A 24268-nucleotide genomic window follows, 5' to 3' on the forward strand; every position below is an offset into this window, starting at 1 on the left:
CCCCATCCCGCCTCCTTTCATTGCAAATAGTACAGAGGGGTGCAGAGGGGCGGAGAGGGGGTGGAGAGGAGGCAGAGAGGGGGTGGGAGCTCAGTTCCTGCTCCTGGCTCTTCCTTCCTCCCCCCTTCCCCCCTGCAGATGAGGAAGACGTATATCGGCTCGGCGTGAAAACCGAACTGATATACGTTCGTCTGAATCCAGCCTAATGTACCATATAATGTACTGAAAAACTTATAAATACCTTTAGGTGAAGAGAAATGGAAAAAACACAATTCCACTATCTTTTGATGGGAGGGGGGGGGCTTGTTTTTACCGCATACACACTGCAGCAAAATTGGCATGATAACTTTATTTTATGGGTCATAATTCATATATCTTTAGAAAAAATTAAATTATTTTCTGCTGCCATATCTTGACTGCCATAGCTTTTTACATTTTTGCCAATGTAACGGTGTGTGGGCTCGTTTTTTGTGGGACTTCCTGTAGTTTACATTGCTGCCATTTTGGGGTTTGTATGACTTTTTGATCGCTTTTTATTACATTTTTCTTGGAGATGGGGTGACCAAAAAAAAAAAAAGCGCAATTTCTAGTTTTATGTATTTTTTTTTCTGATGACATTCACCAAGCAGGATAAATAATGCATTGCTTTGATAGATTGGACCTTTACGGATGCAGCAATACCAAACATGTGTTTTTATTTTTTTTATTATAAATACTGGAAAATGGGATTTAAGATTTATTATTTTCTAATAGATTAATACATTTTTTTTTTTAAATTCATTTTTACATTTTTTTTAGCCCCCATAGGGGACTTGAACTTGTGGTTGTTTGATCCCTCATACAGTATAATGCAATACCATAGTATTGCATTCTGGGACGCACCACATTTTTATTTTTCCAGCAATTTTTAAAAAAATTTGTATCGCTGCATCCATAAATCCCGCAGGGTGAGCGCCTTCAGAAAACAAAATTTCCAATGCCAGATTTGTGCTTTTTTTGGTCACCCTGTCTCCAAGAAAAAATTGAATAAAAAGCAATCAACAAGTCATATAAAGCCCAAAACAGCACCAATAAAAACTTCAGGCTGCGTCACAACATTGAGCCCCCACATGGCTGCGTAGATGGAGAAATAAAAAAGTTATTGGGGTCAAAAGATGGAGACAGAAAGCAACTTTAAAAAAGATTTTTTGGTTAAGAGTACAACATAAAAAAACTATATAATTTCGGCATCACCGTAATCGTACTGACCCAAAGAATAAAGATAACACATCATTTCTACTGCACCCTGAATGCTGTAAAACAACCCCACTCCCCACCCCACCCAAAAAAACGTCCCAACTGTGTCTTTTTATCCACTTCGCCCCACTTAAAAATATTTAAAAAGTTTCCCAATACATTAGATGGTGTGTTAATTGGTACCATTAAAGAATATAACTAGTATTACAAAAACAAAGCAGCCATGTAGCCATGTAAGTTTTTGAAAGCAGGGAGGAAAAATGAAAACCGCTGGAAGGTGTTAAATCCTATTGGGCAATGCTTTTAGATGTTGGCAGTGACAACTGGCGGCTGGCACCACCTATACTGCTCTACCTCACCGGATTACACATCTTTGCTACAGTTATTTTCTGTCTAATGGATGTCCTAACATCATAAATGTTTATAGCGACCCTCATAAAGACCCCTCAGAAATTTGTATAGTTGGGGGTCCTTGAACATGTCCATGACAGTCCCTTATAATTCTATTAGGGGGCCCTTTGCTTTAGCAAAGGAAACACCATTCGTGTAAACTTCTCACAGGGGCCACTTTATGCTTTGGTTAATGTAGTAATAATACCCAGATGAAATGTAGCATTTGTCGGAGGTTACGCCAAGTGACGTCGTTTAGAGTGCAGCTCTGGAGAAGTGAGTTACTGCAGTCACAAAGTGTAAAACTAGGGAAATGTGTCTGAAACTTACAATAAATATACATTTCTCAACATTGATATTGCAACACTAAGCCTAGGGTCACACGGGGCGGATTGTCGTCGGAAATCTCGCGGTTTGGCCGCAGCAAAAACCGCGAGATCTCCGCCGGCAGAGCCGCCGCGGTTTAAGCCGCGGCGGCTTTGAAGCGGTCCGGCCGCTTGCTCTTCCGTTGCGGCCGGCGCTCCCATAGAGGAGAGCGCGGCCGCAGCGGAATGCAAAAAAGAATGAGCATGCTGCTTCTTTTGAAACCGCGGCTGCGGCCGCCGCAGCCGCGGTTTCAACCGGATTTACCGCAGCGGATTAGCCGTCCCGTGTGGACGAGATTTCTGAGAAACCTCGTCCACATGGCTGGCTAATCCCGGGCTTAGCGGCCGCCGGCGGTTTTGCCGCGGGCGGATCTGCTGCGGCAAAACCGCGGCAAATCCGCCCTGTGTGACCCCAGCCTAAGAAGGAAAAATTATGGAATGATGGCAATCACAGGATGGGTAGACATAATGATATGCAAATGATGAAAAAGTTGGAACACAAAATTCAAAACATCTCGATTTTATGAAGTATCAAGTGTGAGCACCACACGCAGAAATACACGTGCGTACACGCCTTGGCACGCTATCAATGCAGTTATTATAGGCTGTCTGAGGAAGGTCTCCCACGCTGAATGTACCTGGGCACTCAAATCATCAAGATGTGCTGCTGACGGCTCCCTTTGCTATTGCCGACCAATGACGTCCCAGACGTGCTCGATGGAAGACGAGTCCAGAGACGCTGCAGGCCATGGTAGCACGTTTAGGCATGCAGGCTGCTCACTATTGCACAAGCACCACGTGGCCTAGCGTTGTCATGCTGAAAAACGGTTCCTGTGACACTTGGAAGAAATAAAAAAAAATATAATAAGTTCGGTCCGGTGTCATCAGTAGAGCAAAGTGTGATTGTTCTCGGTAAGAGAAACCAAGTAATCCTGTAGATATGATACCTTTTAATGGCCAACAAAAATACATGATGTTGTAGCAAGCTTTCCAACCTACTCAGGGTTCCACGATCTAATCACCATAACGCTGAGCTGTTAGTGTAGCTGGGATGAAGACTAGAGGGGTCCGGCTACCATTGTGCCATCCCACACCATAATCCAGAATTTGTCGTTGTTCTCCCAACTAGTGGGATGCACAATGTTGAACAGTGCTGACATGTCCATGTGTAGTACCCCAGAGTTGGAGTCCCACAGCACCGCTACTTCATGTGAAGTGTGTATATATAGGTTTGTAAATGTGTATAATTATGTTAACCTATGGTCAATAATGGTGTTCTTACTACCTAACACTGCATGACTGTGCATAAAACACCCTAACCTGCTCTCACACTTGCCAGTCAACCCTAGCTAGCCTTGGATTGGATAGAGAGAGTTCCCCTAACTAAGGATTGGTGGACAGGATAAGTATAAAAGATAGATAATGGGTGGGGTTAGTCAGTCTAGTCCTGGAGATAGCTGAGAGAAGACAGGCCAGAGATAGAGACCTGGTAGTTACAATGAGAACATCTTCACAAAGTCTTTCATAGAGAACATCTACCAGAGTCATTGCGGTGGGAAGGAAACATCAAAAGTACGAAACCAAGTTTAGTCTGAAGTGTCAATAGGGGAAAGAAACAGAAACAAGCAAGGTTACATCAGCAAGTAAGTCACTGGTTAACCCTTTGCAGCCCAAGTCAGCTAACTGAATTTGTAGTGAATGCACATGGATTCTGTGATCTAAATAATGTCACCGCAATGGGAATGGTGTAATCGCCGTTGAGGCAAAGAACTCTCCTGATAAAGTTGGAATTGTGTTTTCATCTAAAGTCTGCTTCCTGAAGTGCTTCCCAGCACCTTCAGCAACTGCACTGAGGTACCACACGACACTACAGGGCAGCCAGGACTGCTAGTCCGATTTTTCTTTAGTTCTCCACTTTTTAGATTTATTATCTTTTTCCAGAATGAGTCCCTACCCATACAGGGACTGGCGTCATGATAACTAACATCTTCCACTATCCAACTCCGCAGGTAGCAGGCCATAACAGTTGCCTATATCGTTTCTTTTATTTTAATTATTATTTTTACCACTCGTTTAGGAAGGCCCAATAGACCACCATTTTTGCCATCTACCAGGAGGAGCAGTAGAGCCACCATGACAACCATCTCAAATTTTCCTCGCTGCTTAATACCTTCTAGGTCTGGGTTGTTATACATGTACGCTCGTAGTGATCTGCCGGACTCATTAACCAAAGTGTCTCAGTTCAAGGATTCTTCCCCTCTAAGTTTGCAACAAGTGACACATCAACGACCAGGAGGCATCGCACAATCTGACCACAAGACTATCTGATGTTTGAGGTTTCATGTGGCTAGAAAACTTGTTTCCGCTCCAGTTCTGATACCACTGAAGCCCCTCCCACATGCCACAGATTGGCGCTAGGCGCTTGAAAATTCTACCATTTGCTTATCTTAGCGGCACCTTCCACTTTCTTTATTTGCATAACCTTATGACTTTCCTTCTTTGGCCGCAGAGGAATTTTCTCTCTTTCTATACTGCGGATTTCTGTGGCGAGCCACCAGACATGCGCAGTACACATTTTTTTAAAGTGTTTATTTTTCCTGCGATGACGCGGGTACCCGTGACCAATCCGCAATGTCAATTGCGGATGGGCGCAGGTTGGATGGCTTCCATTGACTTCATCGGATGCTGTCCGTGCAGACACCGCATAACAATAGAGCATGCTGCGATTGTTTTCTCACCTTGCCGAAACTGCAACTGGTTTCCGTGAGCGTGCAGGAAGTTGCGATTTTCCATAGCATGCTATGAACGGTATTTGCTGCCGACCGCGAATTCTGCAGTGCAAATCCGTTCGTGTGCAGCCGGCCGTGGTGTTTCAGTGTTGAGGAGTGTAGACAGAAAGACCGATGAGGAGGTGTAATACCCATACACCAGAGTCTGATACGCTAACGGTTAATTTTTCCCTTGAGTCACGGGTGTAACATTTCCTGCTGATGTTTTCATTACGGACCTTGGCCGATTGTCCGATCCAACAGATTGGATCATCGGAGTTGGTGCTTATGCAGTTGCCCCCATTCCCATTAGGCTCATGCTAATGGAGGGGTGGCCGTCACATTCTCACCATATTCGGGAGTTAATCACATCCGCAGCGCTGATTGGAGTCAGGGAAGGGCCTTGTGTGGATGTGATAAACAATTATCAGCGGCCTCTTTCAGCAACCAGGGATAAATTGTAATTGTTACACTAAGTGCTTCTAAAACAATATGCGGCGGCCTTACCCTCGACTCCTTCCATTTGGCGCCTATTATTTCCCAGAGTGGATATAAGGGTGCGAGGTGAAACGATATTGTTCGTCATAAGAGAGATAACGGCTTTCGTAACTGCTCCTATGGTAACAGGATGTGTTAAATGGTTAAAACCCTCATTACTTGTCTGCAGTGGATTGTAGATGGCGGGGACTAATTCTCATAAGCACTGTCCCCCTCAAAGACAAACTGCAGCCATTTACCTTGAAGGACTACAAGATCCAGCATGCTATTGGGCTGACAGGAAGGAAGATACAGCCATAGCTAAGAATAATTCTCACAACATAATCATATTAATGTTGGGGGTTTTACACAGTGGCTCCAAAAAACCTTCAAACCCTTTCACTTTAAAAAAAAATCTCTGTCAGTGCTCAGACCCTTCGGTATGACACTTGAAATGTAGTTGTCTATATAAGATCTCACTGCTCACAATGCATATCAGAGCCAAAACCAAGCCATGTGGAGGAAAGAACTGCCTGTAGAGCTCAGAGACAGGATTGTGTGGAGGCACAGATCTGGGGAAGCTGCAAAACAAAATTCTACTGGGCTGAAAGTTCCCAAGAGCCCAACAGCCATGGAAGAAGTTTGGAACAACCAGGACTCTTCCTAGAGCCGACTCCCCAAACTAAGTCATCGGGGAACAAGAGCCTTGGTAAGAGAGGTGACCAAGAACCCAACGGCCACTCTGGCTGAGCTTCAAAGATTCTATGTGCAGATGGGGGGAACTTCCAGAAGGTTAATCATCACTGCAGCCTCCACCAATCTGGGCTTTATGGTGGAGGGACCAAAAAGAAGCCTCCTCAGTAACACATGAAAGCCGCCTGGAGTTACCAAAAAGCATCAAAAGGCTGTCAGATTGCGAGAAACAAGATTCTCTGGTCTGATGGAACCAAGATGGAACTTTTTAGCTTCAATGCTAAGCATTCTGTCTGGAGGAAACCAGGCGCCGCTCATCACCTGCCCAATACCATCCCTACAGTGAAGCCTGGTGGTGGAGCATCATGCTGGGGGAAGGAGGCCGGTCAGGGTGGATGGAAACCAGGCGCCGCTCATCACCTGCCCAATACCATCTCTACAGTGAAGTCTGGTGGTGGAGCATCATGATGGGGAAGGGGAGACCGGTCAGGGTTGGTGGAAAGCTGAATGGAAGATAGTACAGGAGATAGTAAAAACCTGATCCAGAGTACAATGGACCTCAGACCGGATAGAAGGGTCACCTTCCAACAAGACAATGACCCTAAGACCCCAGCCTAGACAACACAGGAGGGGCTCAGGGACAACTCTGTGAAGGTCCTTAAGTGGCCTGGCCAGAGCCCCGGTTGTGGTTTCGAGCCCTGACAGTGACATCTCAGAAGTTACTTAAAAGTTTATTAACACTTTGCCTAGTAAGTGGATGGTGATTTAGAGCCACACACTGGGGCCTAGTTAGCAACAGCTAGGCGCCAGAATTCTGGCTTCCAAAAGACTCAGTTTTAGTGCAAATGCCAGAACTGCAACTCTTCTGCTATGTATGCTGCGCCCTGCTGCATTTTGAAAAAAATGGGCGGGTCTGGATTTGGGGGTGTGGCTATGAACATCCCTGTCAAATATATTATAATCTACACCAGAAAGTGGTGTAGGTTATACAAAAGGATTTCCTTCAGATCCTGAGACCCCCGCCGATCTGCAGAACAGGACTCCTGTTGCAGCCAGCAGATTTGGCGGGAGTAGCTCGAGTGGGTGCCTCAACTCTGACCTGGTCACGGTGGAGGCTACGCTGCCTAAAATAGTAGCTCGTGTGGCATGTAGGATCGCAAAGGGGTTCTTGGCGCTGGCAATTAGTAGGTGGTGTAAATTCCATAAATGTATCAGTAAAGCCGAAGGCACAGTCTTCCTCCCCCATCAGTCTTCTTACCAGATCTTCACCTCCCCCATCTTCTCCCGTCTCCTGCAGTCTAGGGGGGTCACCTCACCGCCAGCTGGCTGATTCTTCTGCTTCCTGTGAGGTTAGGTACATTGCCAGCAGTCTTCTTGCCAGCTAATATATGTTACGTTCACAGGCCAGCAGGGGGAGTGCCGATCTACTGCTGAGGCTGCTCATGTGAGCTGTCTCTGAAATAGATTAGCATTCCTCCCTAGGCAGTGAACAACATGACCTTCACTGACGGGCCGGAAGAAGAATGTGAGGAATGCAGCCTTCATAACCATCCGGCCATCATGCAGCGAGCTGACCTGGGGCACTGCAGAAGCTCAGCGAGGAGAAGGTTTTTAATGACAAAACCCTTTTAAGCCTCTTCTGAAGAAGGAGCTGGATTGCCAGGCCAAGTTCAGGGATTGCTGACCTAGGAGGTTATTTATGGAGGAATGAGGGGAACAGTGTCAGCTCTCCTGTGGATACACTGACTCCTGACTGTGCTGGCACAGTTCTGATGGCGGATTTTCTTCCAGCTTACGCTGGGGCTGCCCTGTCTCAGGTTCCTTCTGTAGGGTTAAAAAAGACTCTTCTCCGGGCTCCACCGGGTCATGGCTCTCAGCTCCGGCAGCTCTCTGCTCCTTGCTGGCTCCTTTCCGCCTCTCCTCCTCCCTGCCTTCTCGCTCTCTCTGACCGCTTCCACTCCCTATCTCACTTTCCCGGGCTCCACTAGACTCCTCCCCCACCAATCCCAGGGGCGTGTTCTCTCCTGGGTCACATCGCCAGATTCCTCCCTCTCAGAATGAGAGGCTGTCCATCCAGAAAATTAGCTGCAGGCAGCCAATCAGAAGGGACACTGTTGCTAGGCAGATCATGGAAAACAGTGTCTTTCTCCTGAAGGGTTCCCCTAAGGGCTCATAGCGAGGTCCCCGAGACCTTTTAACCCTATGCCTACCCTGTAGGACCCTCTGGGTCACTACACTGTGTCCCGTCCTGTCTGTGACTACAGGGGCCACTTCTTACCCCTGTAGTGACGCCAGTATGAAGGAGCGCCGGCCGAGCACGCATAGTCAGCTCTCCATTCATTTTAGTGGGCTTGATGGAAACGCCCAAGTGTGCGCCCCCCGGTATCTCCGGAGACCCAGTGAAAGGGAAACTGTCCATTTTCCCTGCGGTTCCACCATTGCATCAGATCTCCGCACACGGGATCGTCGCGGGCATAAAATACGCAGGTTATGTCTAGCGGAAAATAAAACTGGCATCGCACTCGCGTGAAGATGGCGTCTGCCTACAAGCGCAATGTGATATCTGCTTCTCATAGAAAATAATGATATCGCCACAAAAATAGCGCAGAGACGATCGCCCGTGTAAATAGACCCACTGTGAATAATGGGCTCGCTTTTGCGCGTCTCGCAATGCGATAAAATCGCCCATGTAAATCCAGCCTGTGAATAAGAGTCAGGTAATCCGCCCCAATCCACTGACTCCCCAATCCTCAGAGCGGTCAGGCTGGTAGGGCGTCAGTGTGACCCGGGGGCGCTGTGCTGCCCAATATGGTTACCCCTCCATGGCACGTCACATACTAATCAGGACGCAGCAGTACTTATGATGAGGACACTGTAACAAAGCTCTGCTCATCCTGGTCCTCCTGCTTCATGAATAGAACTTTAGAACTACAGTTAAGACTGACATTTACACAAGCAGATAAGAAAGGAGTAACATCCTGCAGAGCTTATGGGTGTATTGTATATACTCAGTATTTAAAGGGGAAGCCATGCTTATCCAGCTGAACTCCTATTCTGATCCCCTCACCGCCATCTTAGAGCTGATATTTTGGCGCGTTTCGTTGCCACATTAAAAAAATAAAGCTGTTGTTTGTTTGTGCCGGGCGCGAATGACTGAAATATTGATGTTGTTGGGAGCGCTGACAGAACTGCGATGTCGCCGCCCATTTGTGCTTTAAAGAAGCAGCAGACACGATGACGCCGCTGAGCAGATGTCATGTGGTGTAACGGTGCCAGACGGTACCAGGCTAATCTGTTTACGAGCTGGCAGACGAGAACTCGTATTTCCATCTACTCAATTACTGATGCATGGCGAGCGTTACACAATCACATATGAAACACGGCAACATTGTTAATTAGGGAGTGTGTCTTTAAGAGTGTTTGTCATCGTGAGCCGCCAACCTGTCCGTTACTGATCCGACATGGGTGTGAATGTTGTATCAGACCAGAACCTCTAGGTGTCGCTAGTGAGGCTTGTGTTGCAGTCAGCGGTGACCATGAAACGCGTCTGGAACAAACGTTGTCACATATTTATATTTTGCAGAAGGGAAAGACACCAGAGCGACCAAATCGGAGACGTACAACACCTCATCTGACGAGGAGAGCGCCAAGAAGCGGTCTGTTTCATTCAAGGTAGTAACCCCCTTTTGGTGAAGTTGGCGCGTCTTTAGATGCCCGTGTGTCAGAAAATGGAATCTGCACCTAATTGCACTGTAATTTATACCTATAAGGCCAGCAGATCCGCAGCGTGCGATCGTCGCCTATAAGGCCAGCAGATCCGCAGCGTGCGATCGTCACCTATAAGGCCAGCAGATCCACAGCGTGCGATCGTCATCGATAAGGCCAGCAGATCCACAGCGTGCGATCGTCACCTATAAGGCCAGCAGATCCACAGCGTGCGATCGTCATCTATAAGGCCAGCAGATCCACAGCGTGCGATCGTCACCTATAAGGCCAGCAGATCCGCAGCGTGCAGTCGTCACCGATAAGGCCAGCAGATCCGCAGCGTGCGATCGTCACCTATAAGGCCAGCAGAGCCGCGGCGTGCGATCGTCACCTATAAGGCCAGCAGATCCGCAGCGTGCGATCGTCACCTAAAAGGCCAGCAGATCCGCAGCGTGCGATCGTCACCTATAAGGCCAGCAGATCCGCAGCGTGCGATCGTCACCTATAAGGCCAGCAGATCCGCAGCGTACGATCGTCACCTATAAGGCCAGCAGATCCGCGGCGTGCGATCGTCACCTATAAGGCCAGCAGAGCCGCAGCATGCGATCGTCACCTATAAGGCCAGCAGATCCGCAGCGTGCGATCGTCACCTATAAGGCCAGCTGATCCGCAGCGTGCGATCGTCACCTATAAGGCCAGCAGATCCGCAGCGTGCGATCGTCACCTATAAGGCCAGCAGATCCGCAGCGTGCGATCGTCACCTATAAGGCCAGCAGAGCCGCAGCGTGCGATCGTCACCTATAAGGCCAGCAGAGCCGCAGCGTGCGATCGTCACCTATAAGGCCAGCAGATCCGCAGCGTGCGGTCGTCACCTATAAGGCCAGCAGATCCGCAGCGTGCGATCGTCACCTATAAGGCCAGCAGATCCGCAGCGTGCGATCGTCACCTATAAGGCCAGCAGATCCGCGGCGTGCGGTCGTCACCTATAAGGCCAGCAGATCCGCAGCGTGCGATCGTCACCTATAAGGCCAGCAGATCCGCAGCGTGCGGTCGTCACCTATAAGGCCAGCAGATCCGCAGCGTGCGGTCATCACCTATAAGGCCAGCAGATCTGCAGCGTGCGATCGTCACCTATAAGGCCAGCAGATCCGCAGCGTGCGATCGTCACCTATAAGGCCAGCAGATCCGCAGCGTGCGGTCGTCACCTATAAGGCCAGCAGATCCGCAGCGTGCGATCGTCACCTATAAGGCCAGCAGATCCGCAGCGTGCGATCGTCACCTATAAGGCCAGCAGATCCGCAGCGTGCGATCGTCACCTATAAGGCCAGCAGATCCGCAGCGTGCGATCGTCACCTATAAGGCCAGCAGATCTGCAGCGTGCGATCGTCACCTATAAGGCCAGCGGATCTGCAGCGTGCGATCGTCACCTATAAGGCCAGCGGATCCGCAGCGTGCGATCGTCACCTATAAGGCCAGCGGATCCGCAGCGTGCGATCGTCACCTATAAGGCCAGCAGATCCGCAGCGTGCGATCGTCACCTATAAGGCCAGCAGATCCGCAGCGTGCGATCGTCGCCTATAAGGCCAGCAGATCCGCAGCGTGCGATCGTCGCCTATAAGGCCAGCAGATCCGCAGCGTGCGATCGTCACCTATAAGGCCAGCAGATCCGCAGCGTGCGATCGTCACTTATAAGGCCAGCAGATCCGCAGCGTGCGATCGTCGCCTATAAGGCCAGCAGATCCGCAGCGTGCGATCGTCACCTATAAGGCCAGCAGATCCGCAGCGTGCGATCGTCACCTATAAGGCCAGCAGATCCGCAGCGTGCGATCGTCACCTATAAGGCCAGCAGATCCGCAGCGTGCGATCGTCGCCTATAAGGCCAGCAGATCCGCAGCGTGCGATCGTCACCTATAAGGCCAGCAGAGCCGCAGCGTGCGATCGTCACCTATAAGGCCAGCAGAGCCGCAGCGTGCGATCGTCACCTATAAGGCCAGCAGATCCGCAGCGTGCGATCGTCACCTATAAGGCCAGCAGATCCGCAGCGTGCGATCGTCACCGATAAGGCCAGCAGATCCGCAGCGTGCGATCGTCACCTATAAGGCCAGCAGATCCGCAGCGTGCGATCGTCACCTATAAGGCCAGCAGATCCGCAGCGTGCGATCGTCACCTATAAGGCCAGCAGATCCGCAGCGTGCGATCGTCACCGATAAGGCCAGCAGATCCGCAGCGTGCGATCGTCACCTATAAGGCCAGCAGATCCGCAGCGTGCGATCGTCGCCTATAAGGCCCCCTTCACACAGGCTGATTTGCATGTATATTTGCACACGCAATATGCAGATAATAGAACCCATTGATTTCAGTGGGTTCGGTCACATGTGCGTAGTTTTCCTAATTACGCAGGAAAAAGACTAATTAGCCATCCTAATTGGTGCGTTTTTGAACATGCCTGAAATGATAATACGCTGATGCTTGCACATCATTTAATCATGCTCAGGGGCGCACAAATACACATACGCTCATGTGAAGGGGGCTTTATGGCAGATTCAACCCCCATTCACCTACAGGGGGAGCCGTGCGGACGTCCGCAAATGGATTCGGAAATTATGCAGATTTTATTCATTGCAATGCAGCGAGTGAGTCCACAGTCACAATCTGCACTGAATTCCTCGTGCGGACGTTCTCCGCTAGGGGCGCACATCCCCTATACAGCCTTACAGAATCCTCACATCCCCTATACGGCCTTACAGAATCCTCACATCCCCTATACGGCCTTACAGAATCCTCACATCCCCTATACGGCCTTACAGAATCCTCACATCCCCTATACAGCCTTACAGAATCCTCACATCCCCTATACAGCCTTACAGAATCCTCACACCCCCTATACAGCCTTACAGAATCCTCACATCCCCTATACAGCCTTACAGAATCCTCTCAGGCTGAAGGTTAGACACCCCTGCTGTAGAGACATCATATATGTGACTGATATCAGCCGATCCTCTTATAATACTCCAGTACTGATATATCCTTCAGAGACATTTACATATGATATGATTGATATAAACCGCTCCTCCTATAACGCTTCAGTGCTGTTATAAGCTCTAGAGACATATACTTCATATATGTGACAGATATCAACCGTTCCTGTCGTAACGCTTCAGTACTGATATAACCTCCAGAGACATCATGTGTGACTGATATCAGCCGCACCGCTTATAACGCTTCAATACTCATATAATCTTCAGTGGCCTATTATATGTGAGTGATATCAGCCACTCCTATTATAACGCTCCACTACTGTTATAACCTCCAGAGACATCATATGTGACTGATATCAGCCACTTCTATAATAACGCTCCAGTACTGATATAACCTCCAGGGACACTTACATCATATATTTGACTGATGTCAGCTGCTTCTCTTATAACGCTCTAGTACTGATATATCCTCCAGAGACATTTACATCATATGTGACTGGTATCAACCGCTCCTCCTATAACATTTCAGTACTGATATAACCTCTAGAGACATTTATATCATATGTGAAGGATATCAACCACTGCTCTAATAATGCTTCAGTACTGATATAACCTTCAGCGCCATAGCTCTGCTACGCGCACGTCACACACACACACACACCGCTCTGCTACACGCCCGTCCCACACAGCTCTGCTACATGCACGTCACACACACAGCTCTGCAACATGCACGTCACACACACAGCTCTGCAACATGCACGTCACACACACAGCTCTGCAACATGCACGTCACACACACAGCTCTGCAACATGCACGTCACACACACAGCTCTGCAACATGCACGTCACACACACACAGCTCTGCGACATGTACATCACAAACAGCTCTGCTACATACTTTCTTCATCCCATACAACAGGGATCACAGGTCCTTCATCGCGAGTGAGTTATATGTTCCGCCCCTGATCACATGATGGTGACGTCATCACAGGTTCTTCTTTCCTTTGCAGATTACAGCAGACTACATCCCCTACCAACCCCCTGCCGCCTCAGTTGCTATGGAATACTAACGAACACCTAGCCGGCCAGCAGCCATGTGCTTACAGGGCCTGTGATTATGTCATCGTCATGTGATCAGGGGTGGAGCATGTAACTCACACAGAGCCCAGGTGACTGATCACATGATGGTGACATCATCTCAGGTCTTGTAAGCACAGGGCTTCTGTCAGGCTCTGCACGTCTTAGGATCTTTGATGACGTCACCCGTCACGTGATCAAAGGCGGAGCATGTAACTCACTCACGGACGGACAGGTGATCATTAGTATTTTGATGAATATCGCAACATAAATGTCACTAAAATTGACGAGCTACAGAAAAGAACTCTGCGCTGTATGTCAATGTCCATGCGGCTTTTGTGCGGATTATTTCCGCAGCTTGTTGATGAGGGCTAAAGTCACACGGGCGAGAGATATCAGGCTGCGAACCTCGCCCTGCATTAGGCTCCCAAACACGTCATTTCCCCGTGGATGCGAGCCTCCCATCACTTCAGGGAAGCAGCGATTCTCCCTGGAGGAGCCTGAAGTGTTACCTATTGTCTTCAGTGGGAGACCTCGCATCACATCGCAGTCGTGCAATGTTTTGTCGGCACCATTGCAAACAACGGGCGAGGCGTTACGAGGGAACACCCAAAGATGGGAAATGCCGCGTCTTTTTCTTGCACCGCGATGCAGGAAAGAAAACCGCTATTTGAAAAGAATAGCTTTCATATTCGTGCGAGATGTGTGTGTCTCGCAATGCACAAATCTCGCACAATTTTTTCAACGGTGTAAAAGCTGCCTTAGGGCTTCTACCCACTAGCGGGCTTTTTTTTTACGCTGCGATATCGCTGCGTTTTTTCCAATGGGACTCTCTAATGTTAAAATCGCATTGCACAAAAATCGCAAGTTTATGCTTTTCCGATTTTTGTGCAATGCGATTTTAAATATAGAAAGAAAGATTGGAAAAAACGCAGCGATATCTCAGCGTAAAAAAAAACCGCTAGTGGGTAGAAGCCCTTAGAGACATTCATATCATACCAGCCTGTTACCTGCGACGTCGTCCGCGTGGAATTTGTAGTTTTTTTTAAGTTGTACTAGTGACAGCAATGTAACTGCGATCTGCGGTCAGCGCCGTTCTGTACGTTTTTGGTCTTGTCATCTTTTGCTAGGACATAAAGCTGTAGCGGGGCTGTGCGCTAGATCTGACTCGTGCGGCATATTAGAAGACCAAAAAATGGAAAGACTTACAATTAGCAAAAGGAAACCATTACATAGCTGATAATTAATGTTAATGTGTCCTTCGGTGAAGTTTTAATCCCAGGCAACACCGAGTATCCCTGCTAGCTTAATAATTGCATACATGCGGCACAACGTCTGCCCATTTGGGGAGGCCGAGCTTATGATGTGCACCCCTACCCCTCCGCCTCGCTGCGGATTACATCAAAATCGCTTCAGTGGTTTAGCCATGAAAAGGTAACTGCCGCATGGCTAACATTAGTATGGATATGGATGTGACGGATATCAGCCGCTCCTTATAACACAGCTATTATAAGCACCTGACCTTTTATAAACTTTGCATATTAGGTTTAATCAATCAATCTCATGCAGTACCTCTTCACTACCAGGTGGTGGTGCTGTTGCTTTGCCATTCTCCATAGCATTAGGCCAAAACTAGGAGGATTAGCAAAGGATCAGGACATACAAGAGATTGATAAGGAATAGTCACTTCTGTTTGTAATCCCAGTACAGATGTGAACATGTCACGCCCGAGCTGTAGAATGTATCACCATGAACATACAAGGACTCCACAGGCTGCGAGCGCTCCGGATCCAGGAGTCGGATCAGTTCTGCCGCTCCACTCCGACTTGTAATCAGGCCAGGACAGCGGTGGCTTCTGGATTGCGTCCCTGAAGCCTCCTTACATTCTGGTTTGGCAGGCAGTCTGGAGCTGAGAGCTTGCAGGACTCTGGACTCTTCTACCATAAAAGGAGAATTTGCCTTAAAATACAATTTTTATCACAGGTTGTGGGACGCGACAGCAAGATGAGCAACAAACGCCCAATATCTGCCATATGTAGTCACCGAGGCTGCAGACTGAAGGAACTAGTAGACAATCGCTTAAATAGCGGCTCTTAATGTCACTGAAACGTAGCGGCAGAATTATGGAGACAGTCCTGGTACCCTCGAACCATCAGCCGATGGAGCCCCCTGTATATTCTATGCAATACTTGGGGCGGGGGTTCCATCACAAATCCGGCTGGAAGAACACTACGTGCAGCGCTTTTTCTCCCTTCCCAAAAGCGGGCAGCTGGGCAGAAAGTGGGCATTATAGTCAATGGGGTCTGCCCGGCGCTGTTTAGTTCCGTCAAGAGACAGAACCATTCAGCCGCGGGGATTTTCCTTTTCTGCTCCCTGAACAGAAGATGTGAAACCACCATTATCTTAATTATTATGTATCAGATATATACAAATAGTATTAACCCCTCGGGTCTTGTTCCTGCAGAGTACGCGAGCTTCCAAGCAGCAAAGGAAGATGGAAAAGGATGCAAGACTGCGAGCAAAACAGGAGGAGCTCAAGAGACTCCACAAAGCCCAGGTGAGACCAAAGCCCCATCATTACACCCAGCATACAGGAGAGAAGCGGTACCGTGCAGCGTGTATACAGGACAGGAGAGAAGCGGTACTGTGCAGCGTGTATACAGGACAGGAGAGAAGCGGTACTGGGCAGTGTGTATACAGGACAGGAGAGAAGCGGTACTGTGCAGTGTGTATACAGGACAGGAGAGAAGCGGTACTGTGCAGTGTGTATACAGGACAGGAGAGAAGCGGTACTGTGCAGTGTGTATACAGGACAGGAGAGAAGCGGTACTGTGCAGCGTGTATACAGGACAGGAGAGAAGCGGTACCGTGCAGCGTGTATACAGGACAGGAGAGAAGCGGTACTGTGCAGTGTGTATACAGGACAGGAGAGAAGCGGTACTGTACAGTGTGTATACAGGACAGGAGAGAAGCGGTACCGTGCAGCGTGTATATACAGGACAGGAGAGAAGCGGTACTGGGCAGTGTGTATACAGGACAGGAGAGAAGCGGTACTGGGCAGTGTGTATACAGGACAGGAGAGAAGCAGTACTGGGCAGTGTATGCAGGACAGGAGAGAAGCAGTACTGGGCAGTGTGTATACAGGACAGGAGAGAAGCGGTACTGGGCAGTGTGTATACAGGACAGGAGAGAAGCAGTACTGGGCAGTGTATGCAGGACAGGAGAGAAGCGGTACTGGGCAGTGTGTATACAGGACAGGAGAGAAGCGGTACTGAGCAGTGTGTATACAGGACAGGAGAGAAGCGGTACTGTGCAGCGTGTATACAGGACAGGAGAGAAGCGGTACTGTGCAGCGTGTATACAGGACAGGAGAGAAGCGGTACTGGGCAGTGTATGCAGGACAGGAGAGAAGCGGTACTGTGCAGTGTGTATATACAGGAGAGAAGCGGTACCGTGCAGCGTGTATACAGGACAGGGGAGAAGCGGTACTGTGTAGTGTGTATACAGGACAGGAGAGAAGCGGTACTGTGCAGTGTGTATATACAGGAGAGAAGCGGTACTGTACAGTGTGTATACAGGACAGGAGAGAAGCGGTACTGTGCAGTGTGTATACAGGACAGGAGAGAAGCGGTACTGGGCAGTGTGTATACAGGACAGGAGAGAAGCGGTACTGGGCAGTGTGTATACAGGACAGGAGAGAAGCGGTACTGGGCAGTGTGTATACAGGACAGGAGAGAAGCGGTACTGTACAGTGTGTATACAGGACAGGAGAGAAGCGGTACTGTGCAGTGTATGCAGGACAGGAGAGAAGCAGTACTGTGCAGTGTGTATATACAGGAGAGAAGCGGTACCGTGCAGCGTGTATACAGGACAGGGGAGAAGCGGTACTGTGTAGTGTGTATACAGGACGGGAGAGAAGCGGTACTGGGCAGTGTGTATATACAGGAGAGAAGCGGTACCGTGCAGCGTGTATACAGGACAGGGGAGAAGCGGTACTGTGTAGTGTGTATACAGGACAGGAGAGAAGCGGTACTGTGCAGTGTGTATATACAGGAGAGAAGCGGTACTGTACAGTGTGTATACAGGACAGGAGAGAAGCGGTACTGTGCAGTGTGTATACAGGACAGGAGAGAAGCGGTACTAGGCAGTGTGTATACAGGACAGGAGAGAAGCGGTACTGGGCAGTGTGTATACAGGACAGGAGAGAAGCGGTACTGTGCAGTGTATGCAGGACAGGAGAGAAGCGGTACTGTGCAGTGTGTATACAGGACAGGAGAGAAGCGGTACTGGGCAGTGTGTATACAGGACAGGAGAGAAGCGGTACTGTGCAGTGTGTATACAGGACAGGAGAGAAGCGGTACTGGGAGTGTGTATACAGGACGGGAGAGAAGCGGTACTGTGCAGTGTGTATACAGGACAGGAGAGAAGCGGTACTGTGCAGTGTATATACAGGACAGGAGAAAAGCGGTACTGTGCAGTGTGTATACAGGACAGGAGAGAAGCGGTACTGTACAGTGTGTATACAGGACAGGAGAGAAGCGGTACTGTGCAGTGTATGCAGGACAGGAGAGAAGCGGTACTGTGCAGTGTGTATACAGGACAGGAGAGAAGCGGTACCGGGCCGTGTGTATACAGGACAGGAGAGAAGCAGTACTGTGCAGTGTGTATACAGGACAGGAGAGAAGCGGTACTGTGCACTGTGTATACAGGACAGGAGAAAAGCGGTACTGTGCAGTGTGTATACAGGACAGGAGAGAAGCGGTACTGTGCAGTGTGTATACAGGACAGGAGAGAAGCGGTACTGTGCAGTGTGTATATACAGGACAGGAGAGAAGCGGTACTGGGCAGTGTATGCAGGACAGGAGAGAAGCAGTACTGTGCAGTGTATATACAAGACAGGAGAGAAGCGGTACTGGGCAGTGTGTATACAGGACAAGAGAGAAACGGTACTGTGCAGTGTGTATACAAGACAGGAGAGAAGCGGTACTGGGCAGTGTGTATACAGGACAAGAGAGAAGCGGTACTGTGCAGTGTGTATACAGGACAGGAGAGAAGCGGTACTGGGCAGTGTGTATACAGGACAGGAGAGAAGCGGTACTGTGCAGTGTGTATACAGGACAGGAGAGAAGCGGTACTGTGCAGTGTGTATACAGGACAGGAGAGAAGCGGTACTGTGCAGTGTGTATACAAGACAGGAGAGAAGCGGTACTGTGCAGTGTGTATATACAGGAGAGAAGCGGTACCGTGCAGCGTGTATACAGGACAGGAGAGAAGCGGTACTGTGCAGTGTGTATATACAGGACAGGAGAGAGTAGAATGTAGCATCGGCAGATACTGAGAGTAGAGAATAATAATAATGGAGATTTGCAGAATATTTCTCTCGCTGGAGCATTTTCTGTACACGGTCAGACTAGTTGTTTTTTTCTCCTGTTTGATGGAATGTTTACTACTTTTTGACATGGAGAGAATTTCTGAGTTTTAATGACCGTCAGGCACTTCCATGAAACTTGTTAACTCTTTAGAATCCACTTGTTTGTGTAGACTTCTGCTCTGTGGCGCTCAGATTGTTCTCCAAGGTCTCGAAAGCTTTCACATCCTTTACAGCACATTAGGCTATGAAGGAGAGCGCGCTCCCTGGGCGCGGGTGGGGGAGGAGTGGGGTGGGGTACAGTTAGCCCATTCATACTACAGGCACAATCCCCAGAGCTGGCACAGCCGCCGCATAATGTAGAGTGCAGTCATGGACACTGAACCATTAATTTTAGGCAATTACAGCTAAACTAAATCCCTCCTGCCAGCCCCGTTTCTGTTTTCTTGTAAGCCACTCGCATCTAAATCTGGACACAGCAAGCAGCAGGCAAATATCTGGAGAAATCCTGGGTGCAGAGGTGCTTGGGGCCAGGGTGGAATCATAGTGGGCACCAAGGTCGCTATCAGGATCCATATGCCTAAGTAGCGTATAGTGCCAGCTTTAGGCCAGATGTCACCCTGTGCTGAATTTTTTGGGGGGCGTTCCACTACTACCCCCATTATAAGAAAATAACAATAAATATTGCACTGATAAGCAGTCTGCCTGTATTCTGCTTGTAAAGAAGGCAGCAAGATAGCAGAACACTAGAACAGCTCAGGGGATAAATACTGTACCAGAACCAAACTAATAACATAAATACAGCACCAGAACCATGCACATAAGACGAATACAGTACCAGAACCAAGCTCATTTAATAAGTACTGCACCAGAACCAAGATCGTAACTTAAATAGAGCACCACAATACTGTAGCGCTCATAACATAAATACAGCACCAGAACCATGCGCATAAGATGAATACAGCACCAGAACCAAGCTCATTTAATAAGTACTGCACCAGAACCAAGATTGTAACTGAAATAGAGCACCACAATATCGTAGCGCTCATAACATAAATACAGCACCAGAACCATGCGCATAAGATGAATACAGCACCACAACCAAGCTCCTTTCATAAGTACTGCACCAGAACCAATATCGTAACCTAAATACAGCACCAGAATAGCACTCATAACATAAATACAGCACCAGAACCAAGCTCTGTATGTAAATGCAGTACCAGAATCAAGATCATAACCTAAATACAGTAGCAGAACTAAGCAATTGTGTTGCGGGGCACCAATGGGCTGACAGTGGCGCCTCAGAACCTCAGAGGGGAGAAGACAGAGTCTGGAGGAGATTGATTCATGTGGCTCCACAAGATGATGCCACAAGGAGGAAGATGATCATCTGGCTGGCTGGACCTAAGGGGGATGATCACCACCAGCCTACATCCGCCTGGTTCCTCCCTTACAAGCTGGTGACCAGCGCCTTATTCAATTGCATAGATTGCATGAAGCTATAGGGACATGAAGACCATGCTGTCACATAAGAGAAATGACGTACAGATTTGGGGCCCAGGAGCTTCAAGTTTTGCTTCTGCCTTAGGAACTTCTCTAACTGGATGGTGACAACCATAATCACATAAAAGTGCTGGCACCTTGGAGTTGTCACCTGCTTCTTCTGGCATCTGTTGCTTTGTAAATCTCCACTTATGTGTTTTATATTCACATTTTCAAGATCTCTGCTTGCTTACAATGAACAAAAACATTCTTGTCTACATCCATAGACTGAAATCTGTAAAGATCTAATACTTTTCACAGCAGAAGGTTTGTTACAATTTCATCCAACAATCCTCTGTGAGGTAAACAGTCCGATTTGCTGCGCCCATAAAAATCAGACCATTGGCCTTATGTGGAAGAATACCCGTACAGCTGGTCTAATGGGCTGTTATAGGTCTGTGTGCTGTCCCTTGGGGTCCATTCCTATGACTGTATTTTGGGGCTGTGTGCCTTTTCTTCATTCCATGGACAGCACATAGCCCCCTAATACCCTAAGAGGATATTCAGATGGCCTATCTTTCATACAGACCGATGGTCCATGTGAACAAAATTAGCCCTGTTGACTGTAATGGGCCGTATGCAGCCAATTGCGCACGTAGACAAGATTTCCACTCGTGTTGCTCTGATACAAACGAGAGACAGAATTTTGCTGCTGACATGTTTAGCTAGCAGAGGATTGTCTAGACTGCATACAATTGCAGCAAATGCTCCCATTCACTGACAGCAAGCTTAACACATAAGGAGAAATATATTAAGACCGGCATTTCAAACACTGGTCTCAATATTCTCTCCATCAGTGTTCAATGCGCCTAATACATGTGGAAGCGCATGGCACTTCATATATTAGGCAAGTCTTGGCTGCTCTGCAAACCTACACAGAAACGTACGCCAGGTCCGATCTTTTGTACATTTCTATAATTTACGCCAAATTATACACAATTATGCCGATTTGGGGAGGCCTTGCCTCTTCTGACAAGCCACGCCCCCTTTTTAGGAAGGTGGCGGACAGCAGCGCAGCATTTAAAAAGTCACAAAATTTTGGTGGAAACTGGCCTTACACTAAATTTTATGACTTTTTTACTCAAGAGATTCGCTGTAAAAAGAGTTATGAATTTCCCCAAAATTATACTAGAAAGTTGCAGAACTTATTGCTGTAACTAAAACTGCAAAGCCAAGAACAGAGCAATCCCATTACTTTCCATGACACATGAAATCTGCAGGCGGGGGGCTAAAACAAAGGAAACTTGCCAACAGTCCGATTTCCCCAGTGCAATCTCTGTCTTCCGCAGCAGGCCTGCTGGCTAACTATTTCTAACCTGAATGGTGTGCACACCTAAAGTCTCTGCTGAGGCCAGCCTCACTTACAGTTTGATGAACAGAGATCGCTGCTACTACCAATCCAAGTAGTTTTGTTCAGAGTCGGAAGTGCTACTCTGTGCTTCTTCTCTCTCCTTCCCTGTATTGGCACCAGTCGATCCTGCTCCTCTCTGTCCCAGGCAGCACCGTCTCCAGCTTCTTCAGTCTCCGCACGCAGCATCAGCCAATCAGTTAGTTTCCCGTGGGCAAGCTCAGTTTTCTTTGTGAAAATTATGGCACATGCTATCATTTTGGTGCCATTTTTGGTACATCTTTCCCATAAAGGTCTATCGCAACATTAACCCCTTACATAAGAAACATTTTTTAGCATCCACAATAGTGCAACGAAGAGATACAACCTTGTTTTTCTAACCTGGGCAAATGGTTTCAGATAAACAGACGTTCCTATCTGTTCTTTAGTGATACCCGTGTTTCCCCGAAAATAAGACAGTGTCTTATATTAATTTTTGTTCAAAAAGGTTTAACTTTTTTACATGTATAGCTGCCTGGACACTATTTAAATTGACTTTTTTAATTAACTGTTAGCAGGGCTTAATTTTGGAGTAGGGCTTATATTTCAAGCATCCTCAAAAAGCCTGAAAAATCATTTTGCATCCTCAAAAATTCTGGAAAATCATGCTATGTCTTATTTTCAGGGAAACAGGGTAGTCCTATAAGACATGGTTACAGTACAGCTGCGGGTTCTGAACCATCAGCCTGCAACATTGTAACAAACATTTCTTCCCGCAGACAATACAACGTCAACTGCAGGAAACGGAAGAGAAGCAGCGAGCACTTGATATACAAGGTATCAAGCTGGAGAAGGCTCTTCGAGGAGAGACAGGTATATTTTTCAAAATATGTTGTGTTGCATTATTAGGATTAGGAGGATTTGCGCTCAAGAAGAGAGTAGAGAAGTTGGCACACAATACACAGTATGGGGGCCTTTGAAGGGCTGTGCCAACCTGCAGCGGAGTAGGAAGATTATGTATAAGTAGCAACACTGATACTTGGCATCACCACTAGCATATTGATATGTGTGCCCTTCCCCTAGCGCATTCATTATATCATGACAGTGATAGGGTGGGCATAGCCTTAACCATATCAGACCCCACATATGGGAAGAGGTGTGGCACAAGCCATTAAATACAATTGGGCAGCCAAGTTGATTGCAATACCCCACCAGCTGAGTCAGGGTGTGCCAAACCCCAGCTCATGCACTACGCTGCTGCCTTGCTGACCTGCCTCAGCTGCCCACCTATAAAGCCAGCTGTGCCTACCTGCACCCAGCTGGCCAACCCAAGTATCCATTCATCATCCCAACCTTTTATGGCTAGCTGAATCCAATTGATTGGGGAGCTGCCACACAGTGTTACAGTGCAGGCAGGGCTTCGGACAGCAACGACATCCCCCAACACAAGTGGGCTTCACAGTCATCCAAGGATGATGGATTTTATTCTGCAGATCAAAGGAAAAGCGAAACAATACAAGAGAATGGAATAAAACACAATAAATTATATGATGACTATAATTACCAGCATAGAATATTATAAAGTAGCCAATCATAATAAATATGCAAAAAAAAACTAAAATTACAAAACTCATCTTTTTTTTGTTTGGGGGTCATCACCTGCAGTTGTATGGCAGCCCTCACATGATCTAATAAAGATCAGAAGTAATGGTGGAGCCCCCCGGAGAGGAGACCCTCAGTTTTCTAATGAAGAACAATCATATAGTAATTACATTAGGATTATTGGCCCCCTCTGGATCAGTTACATCACTGGCTGCGATGTCTTCACCATTATAACAGCAGTCCATTTATGTATATTCACTGCAACCTCTTGACCTGAGTGAAGCCGGACCATAGATGTGAAAATCCTGATCTAATTGGATCAACGATCAATGCTCTTCACATTGTTAATCAATGGACCCATTAATGAAGCAATTCATCATTAATTCATGCGTTACACATCTGTGAATTGTAAAACTATGGCCAGTGTGCCTGACGAAACGTCATTAATGACCCTCAGATGCATAATAACTCCAAAGCCGTATGATAACAGCGATAAGATACATTCTAACAACCCGCAGATACAAGATAACGACCTCCAGACACATGGTAACAACCTGCAGATGTGCAAAAACAACTCCCAGATACAAGATAACCAACAGATGTACAAAAACACTCCACAGGTGTATGATAATGACCCTCAAATATAAGATAACGACCCCCAGATACAAGATAACAAGGGACAACAGTCTAAATGAATGCTCGAGCGCTGGCGTCACCGCTAAGGACATTAGTGCTCGTTC

The 24268-nt window shown here is 47.8% G+C and overlaps 1 protein-coding gene across 2 annotated transcripts in view; it reads left to right on the forward strand.

Annotated features, from left to right (window-relative positions):
• The window catches only part of MICAL2 (microtubule associated monooxygenase, calponin and LIM domain containing 2), a 229108-nt gene that overhangs the window by 191208 nt on the left and 13632 nt on the right, over positions 1 to 24268 (forward strand). For both annotated transcript variants that reach the window (XM_066583556.1, XM_066583555.1), the window contains 3 exons: positions 9513 to 9601; positions 16154 to 16246; positions 22706 to 22799. In XM_066583556.1, the coding sequence (XP_066439653.1) occupies positions 9513 to 9601; positions 16154 to 16246; positions 22706 to 22799 (276 nt within the window). The remainder of the gene's footprint in view (positions 1 to 9512; positions 9602 to 16153; positions 16247 to 22705; positions 22800 to 24268) is intronic.

This window comes from Eleutherodactylus coqui, chromosome 11 (genome assembly GCF_035609145.1).
Source record: "Eleutherodactylus coqui strain aEleCoq1 chromosome 11, aEleCoq1.hap1, whole genome shotgun sequence".
NCBI lineage: Eukaryota > Metazoa > Chordata > Amphibia > Anura > Eleutherodactylidae > Eleutherodactylus > Eleutherodactylus coqui.